This window comes from Lontra canadensis, unplaced genomic scaffold (genome assembly GCF_010015895.1).
Source record: "Lontra canadensis isolate GAN:19392208 unplaced genomic scaffold, GSC_riverotter_1.0 scaffold53, whole genome shotgun sequence".
Classification (NCBI taxonomy): Eukaryota; Metazoa; Chordata; class Mammalia; order Carnivora; family Mustelidae; genus Lontra; species Lontra canadensis.
Genome location: NW_022631047.1, coordinates 9,498,333 through 9,517,272, shown reverse-complemented (window position 1 = coordinate 9,517,272; position 18,940 = coordinate 9,498,333). Strand labels below are relative to the sequence as shown.

General features: G+C 57.0%; 2 protein-coding genes across 4 annotated transcripts; both read left to right on the top strand.

Annotated features, from left to right (window-relative positions):
- The first annotated feature begins 2,285 nt into the window (after positions 1 to 2,285).
- PTMS (parathymosin) lies at positions 2,286 to 7,744 on the top strand. The gene is made up of 6 exons (XM_032874337.1): positions 2,286 to 2,291; positions 2,798 to 3,481; positions 6,445 to 6,516; positions 6,736 to 6,814; positions 6,957 to 7,018; positions 7,189 to 7,744. Exons 1-6 carry the CDS (start codon positions 2,286 to 2,288, stop codon positions 7,237 to 7,239), a joined length of 954 nt encoding a protein of 317 aa, XP_032730228.1. The 3' UTR covers positions 7,240 to 7,744.
- Positions 7,745 to 9,167: 1,423 nt separating this feature from the next.
- LAG3 (lymphocyte activating 3) lies at positions 9,168 to 15,768 on the top strand. 3 transcript variants are annotated; one of them, XM_032874729.1, is made up of 8 exons: positions 9,168 to 9,601; positions 9,910 to 10,060; positions 10,438 to 10,721; positions 11,346 to 11,603; positions 11,997 to 12,272; positions 14,328 to 14,606; positions 14,832 to 14,959; positions 15,523 to 15,768. In XM_032874729.1, the coding sequence occupies exons 1-8, from the start codon at positions 9,544 to 9,546 to the stop codon at positions 15,709 to 15,711; spliced, it is 1,623 nt and encodes a 540-aa protein (XP_032730620.1). In that variant the 5' UTR covers positions 9,168 to 9,543; the 3' UTR covers positions 15,712 to 15,768. The 3 variants fall into 3 exon arrangements, with proteins under 3 accessions (XP_032730620.1, XP_032730619.1, XP_032730621.1); XM_032874728.1 differs by having other exon boundaries at positions 10,435 to 10,721; XM_032874730.1 differs by having other exon boundaries at positions 9,170 to 9,601; positions 10,435 to 10,721; positions 14,328 to 14,570.
- The last annotated feature ends 3,172 nt before the right edge of the window (positions 15,769 to 18,940 follow it).

Sequence of the window (18,940 nt, the reverse complement as noted above, 5' to 3'; positions counted from 1 at the left end):
ACCATTAAAAAAAGAAAAGAAAAAAAAAGGAAAAGTAAGGAAAAGAAAATGAGTTATACTGCAACTGGAATGGGGATAAAAAAGTACAGTGAGGAGTGGGGAGGTTCAACTTTCAGGTTTCTGTTGTCTAATGACCCCAAGGATCACCAGGCCTTCCTTAGCACTTAACTTATTAGAGAAACAGGCAAGCTGAAAAAAATCAGGAAGCTGGAGAAGAGCAAGAATTAAGAATCAGATGGCAAGAGTTTGAACTGAACACCTTTCGCACAGTAACGACGTAAATCCCTAGGATGTCAGGCCAGCAGCCATGGTTTCCAGAGGGCTCATGCCTCCCTTGGCTTCCTTTTTCCCACCTCCAGAAAATGTGTAAGAAGCGGGTTTCCCCATTCAGCTAGTGGGAGAAATTCTCAGTTGGACTGAGGAGTAGTGGAACTCTAGGAATAGGCAAGCCTCTACAAGGCCTCAGACGTAGTTCTCTGGAAGGAGCAAACACTAGCTGGCACCATTTAACACCACTGACCCCAGAGGCTCAGAGACTAACCCTAACCCTTACTATGGGGTAAGGCTTTCAGCATCCCACTTGCTCCAGATTCATCCCAAGTTCCACTTCTAGCTTCTTTCTCATGAAGCCAAGACGTCAGGAGGCCGGGTCTGCTGTCCAACCAGACAGGAAAGGATAAGGGAAGCTTCTCCCCTGCAGGAAGGGAATTAGATCTAGGCTTTCTGCTTCATGGATCTTTTTCCTGTGGTCCCTGGGGACCCTAGTGTCCAAACTCTTAGATTCTCAAGGCACTCCCTTGGGCCTTGGGGCAGGATTCCCATTCTCTGCCTCTCCATCTCCCTGGAATTTTCCACTGCAGCTGCCTCCGCTCCCAGACACCCCTCCCTGGGCAAAATTCCCGGCTCCCTCCGCCTCCCTTTCCTAATCACACCTCATTCCCACCCCCAGCCCAGAGGCCCAGCCCACAGTCCGGCCCACTCCCCACACTAACCCCGGTGGTTCCAGTTAGAGAAATGGGAGGCCAGGCCCCTATTGGAGGGTGACAGGGAGGGTCCCAGGCTCTCTCCAGGGCGGGGAGAAAGGACAGTGGAGGGGCTGGTCCCCTGTGGGGCTGGAGTGGGGGGAGTGGCCCTCCTCAAATCCCCATATAAGGCAGGGCAAGCAGTTAGACTCCTGGATTGGCTGATTCAAATGAGCATTCCACCTGGCAACAGGGTTTCTATTGGTTCTCAGGGAAAATAGGAGGAAGGTGGATGGAGGTTGTTGGTGGCGGTGATTGGAGGGGGGGGAGGGGATTGGAGGTGACCGGAGTGGGGGGCGGTTACCAGGGCAACAGGGTAAGAGCCCAGCAGGGTGTCCGAGACCGGCAGGCGGGGCTCGGAGGTGGAGAAGGGGAAGAGGAAAGGAGGGTGGGAGGGAGAGGAAAGAGAGTGCCGGGAGGGAGCGAGACAGCGAGACTGGGTGGGGGGGTAAAGGAGAGGGGAGAGGGAGAGAAATGAAGCAGGAGAGTACAGAGATGGAGAGGGTCAGAGATCGCCAAAGACATCAGTGAGTGAGTCAGAGAAACAGACTGAGATAGAGATGGGACGGTCTCACAGAAAGATGATTCGAGTCCGGAAAGGAAAAACCTGGGTGGGGCTCCAAGATTTTTGAGGAGATGGAGACTGAGAAACTGATGGGAAGAGTGAGAAAGAGAAATTGGGAGGTGTGTACACCGTAGGACCAAAAGATGGTATATTTAAGCACTCAGATACCAAATGATGGTGATTGATCAGTGTCTTTCTTATTAAGAAAATGAAAAGACAATGATAATGATAGACAAATACAGAAGTGCGCACACACCAAGGATATCTTTTTCCAAACCCTAGCCTTCCACTCCATCCACCTTCCTGACCGTTAATACATCCAGCTCCTGAAACCCCCAAGCTTCTCAAAATGATCCAAAGATACCAAGATTGCGGGCCAGGAACTGAGGATGAGTGGAACGGGGTGGGGCTGGAACTCCAGGCCTGAACCCCTTGCAAAGGAGGCAAATACAATCCAGAAAGGCTCAGGAAGATGGCAGCAGAGGAAAAAGAAAAGCAAATTGAAAATGTAAACCAATCAGGACCTGAAGAGAGAAGTTGGGGGATCACCAAGGGTACAGGGCCAGGTGATAGACTCAGATGAGACAGGAACAGTGTGGTATGGGACAGGGGGAAAGGGAGATCAGAGATCGAAGGGAAGAAGAGGGGAATGAGAAGCAGGGAAGAGGCTACACAAGTTTGAGAGATGTGAGGGATAAATGGTTGTGAGGGAGGGGTCTGGGTCAAGGTGAATGAGCTGGGATGAAGAGAAAAAGACCAGGTAAAGACAAGTGAGATGAGATGGGTGAAATCGGAGAGGTCCAACATGGAAGAGAAGGAAGGAGCCTGGAGGGCCTCTGACTCCTCTAGATCTCCAGAAAGATCCAGGAAGGGCGGAACCCAGTAGGGTTCACAAAAGTCAGCCTCCAGCCGGGACAGAGCGTGGACTGCCCTTTTGGCCCTCCCATCCCCTCTTAAGGCCACCCAGAGAAAGGAGATGCAAGACGAGAGGGGAAAGCCAGCGTGATGTGGAAGTAGCTCCGCCACCCTCTTCCTCTTCTTTAAGCTTTTGGTTTCTCAAATACCTGCCCGGCCTTTCCATCGGCTTCTCCCACCCCAACCCTTGGCAAAATCTCAGGGTTTCTTGGGAGGTGAGGGGGAGGGTCAGAAGGATTCTGGCCATCCCTCCAGTCCGCCCCCAAAAGACAGACTCCACTTTCGCAGGCAGTAGGTCGGGATTCGGAGAGGTCCCTCCCCGCAGGAACCCCACCCCTTCCCACCTCCTCGCCCCACTCCTTTCTCCGAGACCGTCAGTCTCTCCATTTCCCCCTTCTGGTCCTGTCCTCCCTCCCGCCTCTCGCGCGCTCCCTCCCCTCGCTTTCATCCTCCTATCCCCACCTCGCCAACCTCCGCTTTCATCCCCCTCCCCTCTCCTCTCCTCCCCGCTCCCGCCAGCCCCACCCCTGGGAAGCCCCTCCCGTCGGGCAGCGCCGCCTTTATAAGCGGGTTCCCTGACCGGGGGCGGCAGCGGCTGGTCGGCGGCAGCTCTGTTGGTGCGGGGGCGGCGAGCCGAGGACCGAGCTACCACGGCCGGAGCGCGCCGGCCACCGCCCGCACCGCCCTTCCGCCCGCCCTCCGGACGGCCGCAGCCCTGCGGGTCTCCGTTCCAGACCCACCCCCGCCCCACCCCGCGCGCCTCTGCCGCCTCTTCCAGAGACCCAGCTTGCTGAGCGGCTGCCGCTGCCGCTGTCGCCGCCGCCGCCGTCACCGCGCCAGGTTCCGGCCGCGGCCACCCTCCGCCGTCCAGGGCCCCTCCGTCCCGGCCCCGGGACCCCGGCTCCCCGCCAGCCCCGGCCCCGGCCCCGGCACCATGTCGGAGAAGAGCGTGGAGGCAGCGGCCGAGTTGAGCGCCAAGGTACGGGCAGGGACAGCGGCGGCCCGGACCCCGCGCGACCCCCGGGCTCCGCGCGGTCTTGCGCCCCACGCCGCCCCCGACGGCCCCACGCTGCCCCGGCGCCGGGTCCCGGTGGACCCCTCTCCGCCCTCCCCCCCGCTCCCCTGCCCGGCGCAGCCTACCCGGCTTCGCGCGGCTCCCGCCAGCGCCCTCTAGCTTCCTGAGCGCTGCACGCCGCCGCTCCGGCCTCGCCGCTCGGCCGTCGCCCGGCCCCCGCCGTCGTCCCCACCCCTCTCCGGCTCCGGCTCGCGCGCCTCTACCCCGTCCGCTTCCCGTCGGAGCGCGCCGCGGCTCACTTTACCGTGCCCCTCCCCCGCTGCCTCTCTTCGCGCCCCCTTTCCCCGTCTCTCCTTCCAGTCTGACCTCACCTTTCCTCCGCTAAGCGGTTTGAGATCCTCCAGAGTAAACAGGACTCTCCCGGGAGGCTGCTGCTCTCGGGCCCCTCCCCTCGAGGCCCGACTGCCTCTTGCTTCTCTCCTCGGACGGCTAGTGTCTCTGTCTGTCTTCTCCTCTCCTTTTCTTCCGTCTGTATCCATTTCTTCCCCCTACTGGTCTTCAGCTCTCTTTTCCCTCCATAGCCCCCTCCAGCCTCTCCCCCCACTCCCCAACACAGACAGACTTAAAGAGTCTTGGATTCCTAAAAATCATGAAGGGAGGCGGGAATAGCCTTCGAGAAAGCTGAAGCTCAGCGTTGCAAGACGGTGCTTCGAGCCGTCCTTGTTCACATCGGCTCCCTTTCCTGGCCCCATCCCTTTGCCCTTGCCTCGCTTCCAGCCTTCCTCTAATTTCCCTAGGGAACCTGCTGAGTGTCGCTTTGGGAAATTAATTCGGCCAGCGTTTGGGGGCTGGGAGCCCGACTTGTATGGGGTGGGGGGGGGGTTGGTTGTTGAGGAGGTCACAGAGGGCTCCTAGAGGCCCCAGAAGTGAAAAGGGGCCACCAGTGGGTTTAAAGGCAGTGGCAGCGAGGGGCTACGTGTGAAAGCTGATAAGGTGTGCCGTGGGGCCCTCCGGTGGGCTGTGCGGTGGCATGTGACTCCGTTGAGTAGGTGTCTTTGTATGTCTGAAATCCAGCGAGTGTGTGGGACTGCCCGTGTCAGTTACATGTGTGCATGTGGAGACGCGGATGTGCTGGAGCCATGTTGCTGCTTTGTGAGTGCCAGTGGCTCCCCTGCGCTCTGCTGTGTCTCAGGAGTGTGTGCCAGAATGCCCAGACCCAGGCCATGTGTCTCCGGATCTCATGGGCCCTCCTCTGTAGCTGTGTGTGTGAATTGGTGTCAGCCTGTGTCAGTGTGTGTGCCTGTGTTGAGTAAATGAGGCCAGAGAGCTGCTTAGCACAAGACCTAGGTCACACACTCTCCTGGAAAAGGGATCATGGAAGGACAGTGACCAGAAGGACAGGACAGGGGAGGAGAGGGCCCGGCCCCTTGGACTTTGGTCTCCAGTAGTCTCCCTCCCTCCCTTCCTAGAATTCTCCCTCCCTCCCTCCCTCTGTCTGGGCAGCCCAGATGGGAAACTCAGGCCAGGGGAGCATAGACAGACCTGGTGCTGGGGCCCCTGGAGAGAAGCCAGCCCCCGGCTCTCCAGGCCCAGGAAAGGCCCAGGATGCCGGGGAAAGCCCACCAGGTGGTAGAGATGCCCTGTCAACCATGGGGCAAAGAAATGAGGACGGGGAAGTGACAGGAAGAAACCGAGCTGGAGTGAGAGGGTCTGGTGTCCGTTTTCCTCTTAGAGGGAGAAGGGAATTGAGTGTCCCTCCAGGTCAGCCGTTCTGCACCAACCCCTACTCTGCTGTCCCTGATCCTGGTCCAGAAAGGACACACCCTCCAGGGTGATCTACTCACACAGAAAACTTCCATCCACATGGAATCAGATACACAGAGTTGTACGCCAACACCAGATCAGATCACACAGGGACACCCACAGCTGATCAGTGCCTGCCATGGGCAGTTGGGGAGGGTTGGGGGGGGGAAAGAGGACTGGAATCTAAACTGGAAGACACGGGTGGTATCCAGAGAGAAGGGACTCGGGAGCATCTCCATCTGTCACAGCAGAATGGGACGTTAAATGTGCGCCTGCTGGGCTCCTGGGGGGATGAAGGAGGGAGGGTATCCCAGACAGGTATCTTCAGTCTCATCTCAGCCCAGCCCAGACACAGACCTTGTCTCTCTTCATCTACCATGTCCAGTACCCTCTCCCTCCCACGTTTCCTTCATCTTCCTTTACCGACATTGCCCCTGGAAATGGTCCCTTCACCACACCAGTGCCAGCGCCAGGGCACAGCACACCACACCACCCGCCAGGTGTAGGGAGGAAGAAACTACTCGAACTGGTTTGAAGTAGGTGTGCGTCTTGCTGGGGTGCTCTCCCTGTTCCCGTGGTGTTTGGCCACGGAGGAGCCTGAGGGGTAGGGGGACACATGGACAGAGAAACAAAGGCATTCAAGGAGCCTGAGGGGGAAGCTGGGAGGGATGCCCAGGAGAGAGTACTCAGGAAAAGGCCCCAGAGGTAGACAAAAGGCAGAGCAGGGCAGGCAGCGGGAGGGGGCAGGCCAGGAAGGCGGAGGGCCCTCAAGAGGGGGTGGGGCGTCAGGGCTGCAGCAGATGGAGGGGATTTGCTTTGCTGAGCTGAACTCTTCAGCCGGTGAGATTTTGGAGAACTTGATGGGAGTGAAGCGCAGTTCCCTCGGCCATCCATTCCTCTGTTTTCATCACTCTCCCTCCTCCCTTGAGTCTTTGGGCAGGTGTCCGGTCCCAGCTCCCTCGTGGCCTTGAGGACCCTGGGACCTCTGTTTGCCTCTAAGCTACTGTAGCCAACTCCTTCATTCTCCCAGTCCTCTGAGCTCACTGCAGCAGGAGAACGGGGCGAGAGGGACCGGCTGCAGCTCATTTGTGGTGAGAGGAAGGTGACCTCTTTCTCTCTTGCAGGACCTGAAGGAGAAGAAAGAGAAGGTGGAGGAGAAAGCCAGCCGAAAAGAGCGAAAGAAAGAAGTGGTGGAGGTGCCGAGGGGTCGGAGGGGTCGGAGGGGTTGGGGGAAGAGACTCGGGGCTCCCCTCCACTTCCCTGGGGTTGGGGGGTAGCTGGGTCCTCCTTGGCTCTGGCCCCTCCCAACCCTTCCTGCCCCACCCTTGGCCCCTCCAGACGCCCCTGCCCTTGGTGGTGGTGGAGGCACCCAGCAGCCTGACGCTGCTCCCTCTCCCCTCTCTCTGTCCTCACAGGAGGAGGAGAACGGAGCCGAGGAGGAAGAAGAAGAAACTGCTGAGGACGGAGAGGAGGAGGATGAAGGGGAAGAAGAAGGTGGGGAGGGGCAGGGGAGGCTGGGCTCAAAGGAACTGAGTCAGGGTGGGTTTGAAGACCTGAAGCAGGGCTGAGGGCAACCACAGGGGGTCTGTGCCAGAGCTTCCTGCCCTTCCCCAATGACCCATTTCTGGCTCCTCAGATGAGGAAGAAGAAGAAGATGACGACGAAGGGCCCGCGCTGAAGAGAGCTGCTGAAGAGGAGGTTTGGGCTGGGTTGTGGGGCCTGAGGGGCTGTCAGGGATGCAGCAGGGGCTGGGAGCCCTTTGGACTTGGACCTGGATCCCTGTGGTGCGTGGGGTGGGGCTGGAGCAGGGCAGGGACAGGGGGAGGTCCCGCTCCTGTTTTGCAGCTACCCCAACTCTCCTTCCACAGGATGAAGCGGATCCCAAGCGGCAGAAGACAGAAAATGGGGCGTCGGCATGAGCCCCCTGCCAATGGGCTGGGGGTGGGAGGCCCCTCAGGGCCTGGAGGTGGGGGTGGGAACAGACGAGTGCAGCCACTCTCCACCTGGCTCCTGGCTCTGGACCCTGCACCAGAGCTGCCACCCTCTTTGTCCCCAGCCTTTCTCATGTCTGCCTCTCCAGACACTGCCCCTTCTATCCTCACTCTGCCATTGTTCCACCTCTTGACCTGCTCCATCTGAGCTCCCCAGCTGGTCCCAATTGCTCTTCTTCCTGTCCTTGCTCTCTTCCTCCCTTCCCCCACTCCTCCTCCAGTAGCCTCTCCTTCCTCACCTCTGCATCCCAGCCTCATGTCCTGTCCATCCCTACCCTGCCTGATCCCTGGGTCTCCCTCAGATCCCCTTCTCTCAGACAGCGCCAGGCCGGGGTGGGGCCAGGGTTGGGGCCGAGCCCCACAGCTGCCCCCCTCCTCTCCCCTCCCCTTTTTGTATAATTTAATAAAGAAACGGTCGCGCTTCTGTTTTTAACCTGTCTCCTGCTTTCCGGGGACAGAGGGAGGGGGGTGGCAGACGGCACATTCCATCAGGACCCTGCCTTCTATAAAAAAGCAGCCAAGCCCTGCTACCAGCCACCACTCAAGAAGACAAGATCAGTGTTCCAGGGGTGGACCCGGAGCCTACAGCTTCTTTGAGAACTAACTTCTTTCCTGGTTTTGGATTCTTGGGGATGCTCCTCCCCAGCAGAACATACACACTTCCCTGCTGGCCCACACCAGGTCTAGACACTGCTGAGCCCAGTGGAAAGCTACCAGCTCTGTTGTGCTGAACCAGGCAAAGAAGCAGCGTCAGAAACAGGAAGTCCCGCCCCTGAAGTGGGAGAGGGATGAGAGGCCTGGGTCTCAGCCTCCTGGGACCTGGAGAGAGAGTTGTCTGGCATCAAACCTGTCCTCCACCAGGCAGGGAGGAAGTGAGCACTCTGTTGGGCAGGGGAGAAGTCCAGGGCCTGTTGTGGTTCCCAGGTGTGGTACAAGGTCTTCGCACTCAGGCTCCAGCTCTCTGGGCCAGGCTCCTCTGGCTGGGTGGGGTGGGGAGCAAGAGTTCCCCTGTCAGTCAGACTTCCTTCTCTAGTTCTCAGTTTTTCTTGAGTTTGGTCTCTGTTTGAGAATTTCTCCCTATCTCCCTTGCCTTGTTAGTTAAAACCTATGGATCGGGAAAAGCTGCTGAGCACAAAGGGGTCTTGAACTGGAGGAGTGTGTGTGGGTGTGACACACATTGACCCCACCATTCTTCAAGAGGACACGCATAACTCATCCAGAGTCTGGACTACAGACCCCTTTTGGCTTCATACTCTCTAACTGACCTTGGTCAATTAATCTTTGAGCCTGCCTCAGTTTCTTCATCTGTACAATGGGGGATACATTTCATGAGTTACTGTCTGTAAAGTATCCAATACAGTCTCTCCACCCCATATCTTCACTAGTATATAGTGAAGGCTCATTATAATGTAGCTTTCCTTTTCCGGGGACTTGGGGTGCCCCGCCCCACACCTGCCATCTTTTAGGTCTGCTTTATTCCCAAAGAGCCATGGGATGGGTGGGGAGGCTGAGTGAAAGTCCTGGAAGGTTAAGGGAATGAAGGAGAAGAGGAGTACCAAGAAAAGGGCTTGCCAAGAAGAAAGTGTTAATGTTGGGACTGGAGTAGCAGTTTAGAGTTGGGCAAGCAGGTAGTCTAGGAAGAAATGGCTTGGAGAGAACACAGAAGGCCCAGGGTAGGAGGAATAGTCAGATGGGTGGGGGAGGGGGAGGGTTCGGTGGGGACACCCAGGACTGAGGAAATAAACAAGGGGAGCGCCACCACAGAAGTGGAGGGTAATGCTGCTGGGAATCAACCCCCTCAGACTTTCCACTGCGAAGCGAAACTGTGAGCCTTGGGGTGTGTGTGGGGGGGGCGACGGGGAGGGGAAGTGGGGAAGGTGGTGGGAAGGCAGAAGGACAGGGGCAAGGGCCCTGGAGCAGCAGAACTGCCTCCCAGCTCAAGACAGCCACCTTGCCTCCACTCTACTCTCTGCCACTGCCCTGCCCATTTGCTGGGAACCTCCCGTCCCCCCCACCCCCAACTCCTGCTGCCTGATCTGGCCAGCTTGCCTCTAGATTCCAGCCTCCCGTCATTGGCTCTTCCCTCTATCTCTAGGTCTCTGTCCTTGTCCCTCTTCTAGATTCCCTTCCTCCACCCCAAATCTTTGCAGAACTCTCTTTTGTCCATCTGTCCCTCCCTTCTTTCTGACCTCTTCCCTTTGGGGGCTCAGCGTGGCCCAGGCCCAAGGGGAGATGTGGGAGGCTCAGTTCCTGGTTCTGCTGCTTCTGCAACTGCGGTGGGTGGCTCCAGGTAAGATGGGGCTGACCCTCTGGGAGGGCTGCCCTCCAGACCCACAGGTGGGGAGGGGGTGGTGAGCAGGAATGTCTGGACCTCACAGATGCCAAGGTCCTTAGCTTGGGTGGATTCTTCTAATGCCTTGCTTGGGGCAGTCCTTCTGCCCCCAGAGCCTCTCTTTAGTCTTCCCATTGGGTGGGGAAGGGACAGAAACCCAAGGTCTTCCTCAGCCCTGTGTCTCCTTCAGGTAACTGAGGCTCCTTCTCTACTCCTAAGTCTTTTGGCTCATGGCCCCTCCCCTTGGCCTCTTTTTTCCTCCCCAGTGGAGGCTCCAGGGTCTGGGACAGAGGTCCCAATGGTGGTGTGGGCCCAGGAGGGGGCTCCCGCTCAGCTCCCCTGCAGGCCCACAATCCCTCCCCAGGATGTCAGCCTTCTGCGAACCGTAGGGGTCACTTGGCACCATCTACCAGACAGGTATGCATCCGTAACTCGGGCAACAGGATCCCCCAAATCCAGCAGCATTGGCATCCCTACTCATAACCCCAGGCCCAGTCTAGCCATCGGTCTCCTCCGCTGAGCTGTCAGTCTCTCTGAAGCCAGTGGCTCAGCTCCCCCCAACCCCGCCCGCCCCGCTGCCTTTCCTGGGAAAGACTGCTCCCCTCACACCTGCATCCCTTCCACACCTGCCTCTCCAGGGAGTGGGTGGCGCTGGCCCAACCCGAGGGGAGACGGGCATGGGGACGGTTAGCGGGCAAGAGATCGCCTCTTGGGTGGCTTTCCTCCTCCTCGAAGTGGCGCAGGCTTCTTCGCCCTCGAATTTCTCAACCCCGTCCCTCTCTCCCGCCCAGCAGCCCTCCAGCTCCCGCGCCCAGCCTGCGCCCCGCCGCGCCCTCCGCCCGGGGCCCCGGGCCGCGCCGCTACGTGGTGCTGAGGCTGGCGCCCGGCGGCCTGCGCAGCGGGAGGCCGCCCCTGCAGCCCCGCGTGCGGCTGGAAGACCGCGGCCTCCAGCGCGGGGACTTCTCGCTGTGGCTGCGCCCGGCCCGACGCGCCGACGCCGGGGACTACCGCGCGGCGGTGCACCTTCGGGACCGCTCCCTCGCCTGCAGCCTCCGTCTGCGCGTGGGCCAGGCATCCAGTAGGTGGGGGCGGGCCGCGGGGAGCGGGGCTGGCGGGGCTGAGGCCGGGCGCCGCGGTCCCCGTCGCCCCGGAGGCAGGAAGGGCTGGGGGTAGGGGCTGTGCTTCCCAGGAGGTGCCCGGGGTCCCGGCCGAGAGCCCCTAGTAGGGGAGCAGGAGGGGGTGGGGAGCAGAGTGGCAGGGGGCCCCCCCAGGGGAGCACGTGTGTGGGGAGAGGACCCTACCGAGAGACTGTCTCACCCTGGAGCTCCCCTCCCCCACCCACACTGGGAGTGCCAGGGTGGAGGAGGGGAGGCACCCCTGGGTTGGGGGGAGAGTGCAGGGCTGGAGTGACTCATTTCAGACATCTGTAGCTCAGGGGGTGGGCTTAGTGGGGATCCTCAGGCAAAGTCTGCAGAAAGGGAAGGGGGGGGCAGGGGTGTAGGGGGGGAGGGGAAGGAGGCAGGAGGGCCCAGAGCAACCATTTTAAATATCTCCAGGTAACAGGGCCCTGGCTGAAGGGGGGGGGGGGGGCGGGGGAAGGGGGCTTTGCAGGGTGGTGGTGGGAGGAGGGTTGCCTTTTGTTTTCTAGGAGAAGACAGGTGTTTGCGGTAGGGCTAATCAAACCTCCTTTATCCCTGAGCAGTGACTGCCAGCCCCCCAGGGTCCCTCAGGATCTCCGACTGGGTCATTTTGAACTGCTCCTTCAGCCGCCCGGACCTGCCAGCCTCTGTGCACTGGTTCCGGGGCAGAGTCCCTGTTCGGGAGTCCCCCCATCACCACTTAGCTGGAAGCTTCCTCTTCCTGCCCCAAGTCAGCCCCTCAGACTCTGGGCTGTGGGGCTGCATCCTCACCTACAGAGATGGCTTCAATGTCTCCCTCATGCACAACCTCACGGTTCTGGGTAACTTCTTCGGGCTGCCTTCACCCTTGGCCACAACCCCTCCCTGCCCACCATCACCTCACCCTGACTTCTGGGTCCCCAGACCAGGTCTCCAGCAGCTAGCTAGAGCCCACCGTGAATGCTCTGGGCCTCACTTTTACTTTGCATTGCAACATTTTAGCTGCCTTCCACACTCCCGGCTTTTCCCTGGGCCATCCAGCCTCACTGGCAGCCTTTGGTCTCCTGCTGGCCCACGTGGGGGGCTCTGAGCATCCCCAGTTCACCCACATTACTCTGCTCCCTTGGGCTCTTCAGAGCCAGACCCCCTCCTTTGCTCTTCTGCCTCGCTTCCCTGCTCAAGCCTCTCTGTACCTCCCCTCTTTGCTTCAACTTTAGCTTCTCCTTCTTCCCCAGGTCTGGAGCCCTCAGGGCCTCTGACGGTATACACTGGAGCTGGTTCCAGGGTGGACCTACCCTGCTGCCTGCCCCCTGGTGTGGGGACCCAGTCTTCTCTCACTGCCAAGTGGAGCCCTCCCGGGGGAGGCCCTGACCTCCTGGTGGCTGGAGACAATGGCAACTTTACCCTCCAACTGGAGGCTGTGAGCCAGGCCCAGGCGGGGGCCTACACCTGCCGCATCCATCTGCAGGGAGAGCAGCTCAGTGCTACAGTCACTCTGGCAGTCATCACAGGTCAGCCCCAGGTGGGAAAGGAACTCCCATCACAGGGGAGCTGGGACAGGGAGGCCAGGCCTTGGCTGGGCCAAGACTGGGCAGATCCGATTCATGATGCTAGGCCAGTGGGCACAAGCCGCAGAGGCAGCCCTGGTGGCCTCCTCCTTTCTCGCCCCCACATAAAGAACTGAAACTGAAAATCTCCCCTGAGTCACTAGGTGAACATTCCACTCTCCTCTAAGGGACTCCCCTGCTGTGAATTGGGAGGAGGGTCTGAGAAGTTAGAAGGAGAGGTGGCAAAAGTTTGAATGGTTCAAAAGAGGGGGACTCTATCTCTAGAATCCTCCTCTACTTGGGGACCAGTGCTTGGGTTCAAGTTGCAGGAAGTGGTTTGGATTTGGGAGGAGTTAATAAATCAGTCCCTTGGTCAGCAAATATTTACAGAGCAAGGGCTTTTTTTTTCTTTCTTTCTTTCTTTCTTTTTTTTTTTTAAAGAGAGTATAACATAAACACAGGAAAAAAAAAAACACACAACAAAACCCAAAAACTTAGAAAGTATGTGTTGATGGATTGGTAACTATGAGCCACGACAGCTGGGCTGTGTGTTTAGTGTTCACCTGTGGTCACTGAACCATAACATCTCATAGTAGGTGCTCAGTAATGTACATTAGGGGTGCCTGAAGGCCTCAGGTCATGATCCAGGGTCCTAGGATGGAGCCCCACATCGGGCTCCCTGGTTGGCTCCTGCTTCTCCCTCTCCTACTCCCTCTGCTTGTGTTCCCTCTCTTGCTGTGTCCCACTCTGTCAAATAAATAAAATCTTAAAAAAAAAAAAAAAGGTACATTAGTTCAGCAAATCAGTGAATATGCTAATAGGTCTTACATCTCCCAAGGGCCAATGCTGACTTTCCACCTGCTCCAGGAGAGCTCTGCTTATATGTCATACCCACAGCCCAGCCTCACTCCAAGCCCCATCCTTTCCTCACACCGTGTGTCCTCTTGCTGACTTAGCCTTTCTGTCAGTAACTGCATCCCACTCCCCCTGAAACTGGCCTCCTGTTTCTTCCACATCCAGTCAGCCCACAAAGCCTCCCAATTCTCTCTGTCCAAGCTCTTCTTTTGTTTTTAAATTTTTTTTTATTCATTTATTTGACAGATAGAGATCACAAGTAGACAGAGAGGCAGGCAGAGAGAGAGGAGGAAGCAGGCTCCCCACCGAGCAGAGAGCCCGATGCGGGGCTCGATCCCAGGACTCTGGGATCACGACCTGAGCCGAAGGCAGAGGCTTTAACCCACTGAGCCACCCAGGCGCCCCCGTCCAAGGTCTTCTTGAGGGTCAGCTATTTTGTGTTACTTGTCCAGGTTCTCTGCACCACAGCTCACCGGAAGAGATTGTTGCCCCTGTTTTATAGAGAAGGGATTTTACTTAAGTCACACGGCCAGCAAGTGCCAGCCTTGCGGCCTAAAGTCTGGTGTCTGTGTCACCAAACCCTCAGGTGCCTCCACCACTATGCTCAGCTCAAGACCCTTCACCACTGGTGTCCCCCTCCCTGCCCTCTCTCTTCTCACTCTACAGCTTTGAGATGCTCTGTGTATAGATGTGCTGGTCAGTTCACTGTTGTCTGAAGATTCAGAAAAGGGGGCACAGTTCATTCAGGGGGCACTGATGTGAGCCTAGTCATGAAAACAAAACAAAACAAACAAAACAAAAAGTGTAAGGTGTGTGTGGGGGGCCCAACACACCTGACCAATCTTGAGGTTTCTGAGCATTTGAGTAGAAAGTTGTGTAAGAGAATCCAAGATGGTATTTGTTATGTGATCCTTCTGGGCCAGCTTGAGTTTGAATAGTCCCCGAAGGCAGTAAAGAGCCTGGACAGCTTTTGAACTGCAGAGTGATCTGCCCAGAGCTTTGTCTTGATAAGATTAATTTGGCCCTGACCCCCGATCTCCTCCCCTCAACCTCACCCAATCAGAGTCCAGGTGAGAGCCAGGCGATAGAGACTGGGAAGTTGAGTCTATGGTTTCAAGTAAGGGGGCCGGGCCCCCAAAGATCTCTTCCCTCTGCTTTTCTCAGTGACTCCCAAATCCTTCGGGTTATCTGGCAAGCTGAGAAAACTGCTTTGTGAGGTGACCCCGGCGTCGGGACGAGAGCGCTTTGTGTGGAGCCCCCCGGATAAGCAGTCTTGGAGAGGTTCCTCAGGACCCTGGCTGGAGATACCGGAAGCCAGACTCCTTTCCCAGCCCTGGCAGTGCCAGGTGTACCACGGGGAGAGGCTTCTCGGGACAGCGGTGTACCTCTCTGAGCCGGCTGGCCCAGGTCTGAGACCCCACAACGCCGCGGCACCCGCTCCAGGCCAGTCCTCTTGATCCCATTTTCTAGACCCCTCCCTGCCCACCCGCATTCCAGATCTTTTCTTCTAACCTCCAGCTCTTGTCCAGGCCCCAACCCCCTTCCACCATTCATTAGCTCATGATCCTGGATAAGTCCCCAAACTCTGGGCCTCGATGTCTGCCTCTGTAACATATGTGGGGTGGCAAGATATCCTTTGACCCTGTGCCTAATGTACTTCTTCTCTAGGTGCCCGGCGCTCTGGGAGGGCCCCAGGTGCCCCCAACACAGGCCATCTTCCTCTCTTTCTCATCCTTGGTATTCTCTCTCTGCTTTTGATGACTGGAGCCTTTGGCTTTCACCTTTGGAGAAGACAGGTGAGCTGGGGACACCCCTCAGGCCCCGCCAGCCACTGGCCTCCCCTCTCTTCAGTTTTCTTTTTTTCTTTCTTTCTTTCTTTTTTTTTTTTTTTTAAGATTTTTATTTATTTATTTAACAGACAGAGATCACAAGTAGGCAGACAGACAGGCAGAGAGAGAGGGGGAAGCAGGCTCCCCGCCCAGCAGAGGGCCCGATGCGGGGCTCGATCCCAGGACCCTGGGATCATGACCTGAGCCGAAGGCAGAGGCTTAACTCACTGAACCACCCAGGCGCCCCTCTCTCTTCAGTTTTCTGAGTGGCACCCCTTCCTCAGGGAAGATGACCGAGGTGGACTCCTTATCCTGCCTTCAGAGCACTCCACCCCCCCGCCCGCCTTCCTAAGCCTCTCCAGGGACTCCTTGTGCCTGGAGGACCCAAGGGAGGCTTGAAGGGGCTGAGAAAAGGCCTGGGACGGGATAGGGAAGGGCAGGAATCTGGGAAAGAACAGACACACTCGGCATCCTCCTTATTCTCTTTCCCTTCATCCTTCTCCCCACTGGCCCTCCGCGAATTCCCACAGTGGCTTCAGAGAAGATTCTCTGCCTTGGAGCATGGGACTCACCCACCTCAGGCTCAGAGCAAGCTAGGGGAGCTGGAGCAAGAGCCGGAGCTGGAATTGGAGCTGGAGCCAGAGCCCGAGCTGGAGCCAGAGCCCGAACTGGAGCCAGAGCCCGAACCGGAGTTGGAGCTGGAGCCAGAGAAACTCTGACCTGGAAGCCCACAGATCTGCACAACTAGGTCCAAATAAACTCCCCATCAGCAGCAAGCCCGAGTCTGACTCCTTCTTGTCCAGGGAAGGTTCTTGTCTCTGCCCAGCCTCTGGGGGCTCCCTTCTCCCACCTCAGCCTTCCGACCTACTTTCCCCAGCCAATCTCTCTTATCTTCCTCTTTTCTGTTCCTGGCCTCTTCGTGATTCTTTCTGCCTTGGTCTTTCTCTTGCTCTCTCTCTCTTTCCCCTGGTAGTCGTTTTTCTGAAGCTCCGAAAAAGCCCTCACCCCTTACCTCTAAAGCTCTCTAGTGGGTCCTTCGCTTGTATTATGCTAGCTGCCCTGGTTTCCTTTGTATTTCCCCTGGCCCACCCCATCCCACACTTGGCTCCATTTCACATTGTCCTTGGCCCTTTTGCTGCAGTGCGCGTGCGCGCGCACACACACACACACACACACACACACACACACACACACGGAGGAGCCCTGCTATGTCACGTCCTCCAGGGGATCAGGTCTTGCAACCTTTCTGGGCAGCTGGCTGAGGTTCCTGCTTGCCTCCTCCCCACCCCCATGTTCCTTGGCTCTGGGCAACTTGTCTGGTCCCAGGCACGAGAACACACTGCCACCCGGTGGTCACTGCTTATCATAGCATGGGAGGTCGCTGGGCAGGCGGGGGCAGGCTGGAGGAGATGAACAGCCCAAGTGGTCCAGACAGGCCCCGATCCCTGCGTTCAGGCACCACCTCGGGGGGGGGGGGGTTCACTTTCTACGGTCTGCGTATGTGTGTGCACCAAGCCACGGTCACCTAGCCAGGGCACTCTCCAGGAGAGGGACTGAACCATGCCCACCTCAGGACACAGAGCCCCGGCGGCAGAAGGTTATGATCCGAATCTGACAAAGGGGAGTGCTGTGAACAAAGGCCCCATGTGGGGAGAAAAATGGCCAGCAAGACTGCTGGCGATGGTGAAGCTTTAGGAGTCCAGAGACCTGGCTTCTGATCCTATCTCTGCTGATCTCCTCAGCCTCGGTTTCCTCCTATTATATGGAATAATGATAATAACCCATGAAAACGGGTTGCTGTGAGTATTGGATGGTCAAAGGGCTTTGAAAACCGAGGTGCCCCCCTGCATATGATTTGTTTGTCTCATCACCCATTTGTGAAGGAGGAAGCCGGCGGGTCCTGGTCACGTCAGGAAGGGTACAGAAGCCCCCACGAGCCTGCCTGCCTCCCTCATTGTCTGTCTCTGTCTTGGAGAGAACATTTACCTGAGCCGTCCTTCCACAGAAGGCGCACACAGCCTCGGGCCCCCAGCAACCCCCCACCCCCAGGAACCTAGAGGTCCCTCTGTGATACACGCAGGGCTCAGCCGCACACAGCTCTGCCAGGGCATTTTAACCCTGGACTGGAGGAAACAAAGACTGGTAGGGAGTGGGAGTGAGCCTGCAGGAGTGGGGGGCATAAGGTGTCATGTACAGGCGCTATGGCAGAGACCCTACTAGGTATCCCACTGCGCCTGGGTGCCACGTGCCCAGTGACACAAAACAGGAGGCTGAAGTTATCCCTGTGGAGACACAGTGGCCCGAGACTTGGGGATACCTCTGTTCTGGGCAGAACCTTAGAGGGCGAGGGGCACCCTCTGAAGCCTGAGTAATGAACCATTTAAAACAACCTGAGTTTCCGAGCCTTAGGTTGGTGGTAACCGTTGCCTTGTCACAGAAACAGTGGCACAGAGAGAGGCTCTGACACTGACCAGAGATCATCACACTGTAAGGTTAGGTCCTGAAGTTCCTTCGAGAAGCCTCGAAAGCATCTTTCCCACCCTTTGCTGTGGGCTGGGGACAGTGGCTGAGGAGACATCTCAGGTCTGCCCTGTGACCCTGCTCTCCTTAGGGTGTGGTGGGAGCCCCCGTGTTTTAATGGGGCAGGGGTTTCCTGGAAAGTTCTGTGGGTGGCAATTTTCCTCTCTGCTGGGTAACAACCTATGCCCTTTGGGCTGATGAGATCAAGGATTCACCGTTGTCTATGTGGGGACTTCCCCATGCTCCTGAACCAAGGGGACAGGGAGGGGACAAAGGCAGAATGAAAGGCCACCTGGTTCCTCTACCCACTAAGAAAAAGAGCAAAGGGTAGAAGGAGGAAAGGGCATGGGGCTTGGGCATATAGGGCTCCTCCTTTCATTCTTACTTCTTCCTCTGTGGGGTCTCTCCTAGGGGTGACACATTTCTGCTCCTCCCCTTTCCCCACAAAGCTCCATTCCCCATCTGGCAGGATAACCTCAGACTCTTACTGTCTGCTTAAGACCCCCCAGGGAGCTAGCTGAATTTATCTTGCATCTCCAAGTTCATTGGCAAACCAGTGTTCCAGGTTGGGGTCCTGGAGGGGAAGGGACATGAAAGAGGCAGGGAGCTCAGGAAACTTCAGTGGGGGCTGGGGTGGGGGATCATCTTAAACCCTTGTTAAAAAGGAAGGAAGCAGTGTGCCTGGGTGGCTCAGTGGTTAAGCTCAGGTCATGATCCCAGTTCCTTGCTCAGCTGGGAGCCTGCTTCTCCTCCCTCTGCTATTCCCACCCACCCCCTCCCTACCTGTGCTCTCTGGCTCTCTCTGGCTCTCAGTCAAATAAGTAACAAAAAACCAACCAACCAAATAAATAAATAAAATAAATAAATATCTTTATATTTAAATATAAAATAATAATAAATATAATAATAATAAATATAAAATTTTTATTTATTTATTTATTTTACTTTTTAAAAAGATTTTATTTATTTATTGGACAGAGAGAGAGATCACAAGTAGGCAGAGAGGCAGGCAGAGAGAGGAGGGAAGCAAGCTCCCTGCTGAGCAGAGAGCCCGATGTGGGGCTTGATCCCAGGACTCTGAGATCATGACCTGAGCTGAAGGCAGAGGCTTAACCCTCTGAGCCACCCAGGCACCCCAATAAGTAAATAAATAAAATCTTAAAAAAAATGAAGTTAAAAAAATAGATGCTCTAATGCCACATAAAAGTCACCCCAAAAGTCAGTAATTTAAAACAATAAACATATGATCTCACACTTTCAGGAAGCTAAGAGCAGCTTAGTGGAGTGCTTCTGGTGCAGGGTTTCTTGTGAGGCTGCTAAGATGTGGCCCAGGGCTGTGGTCATCTGAAGGTTTGGCCAAGGTGGAGGATCTGTTTCCAAAAAGGCTTTCTCGGGTGGTGGCTGGTCAGAGGCTGGAGTCCCTCCCTG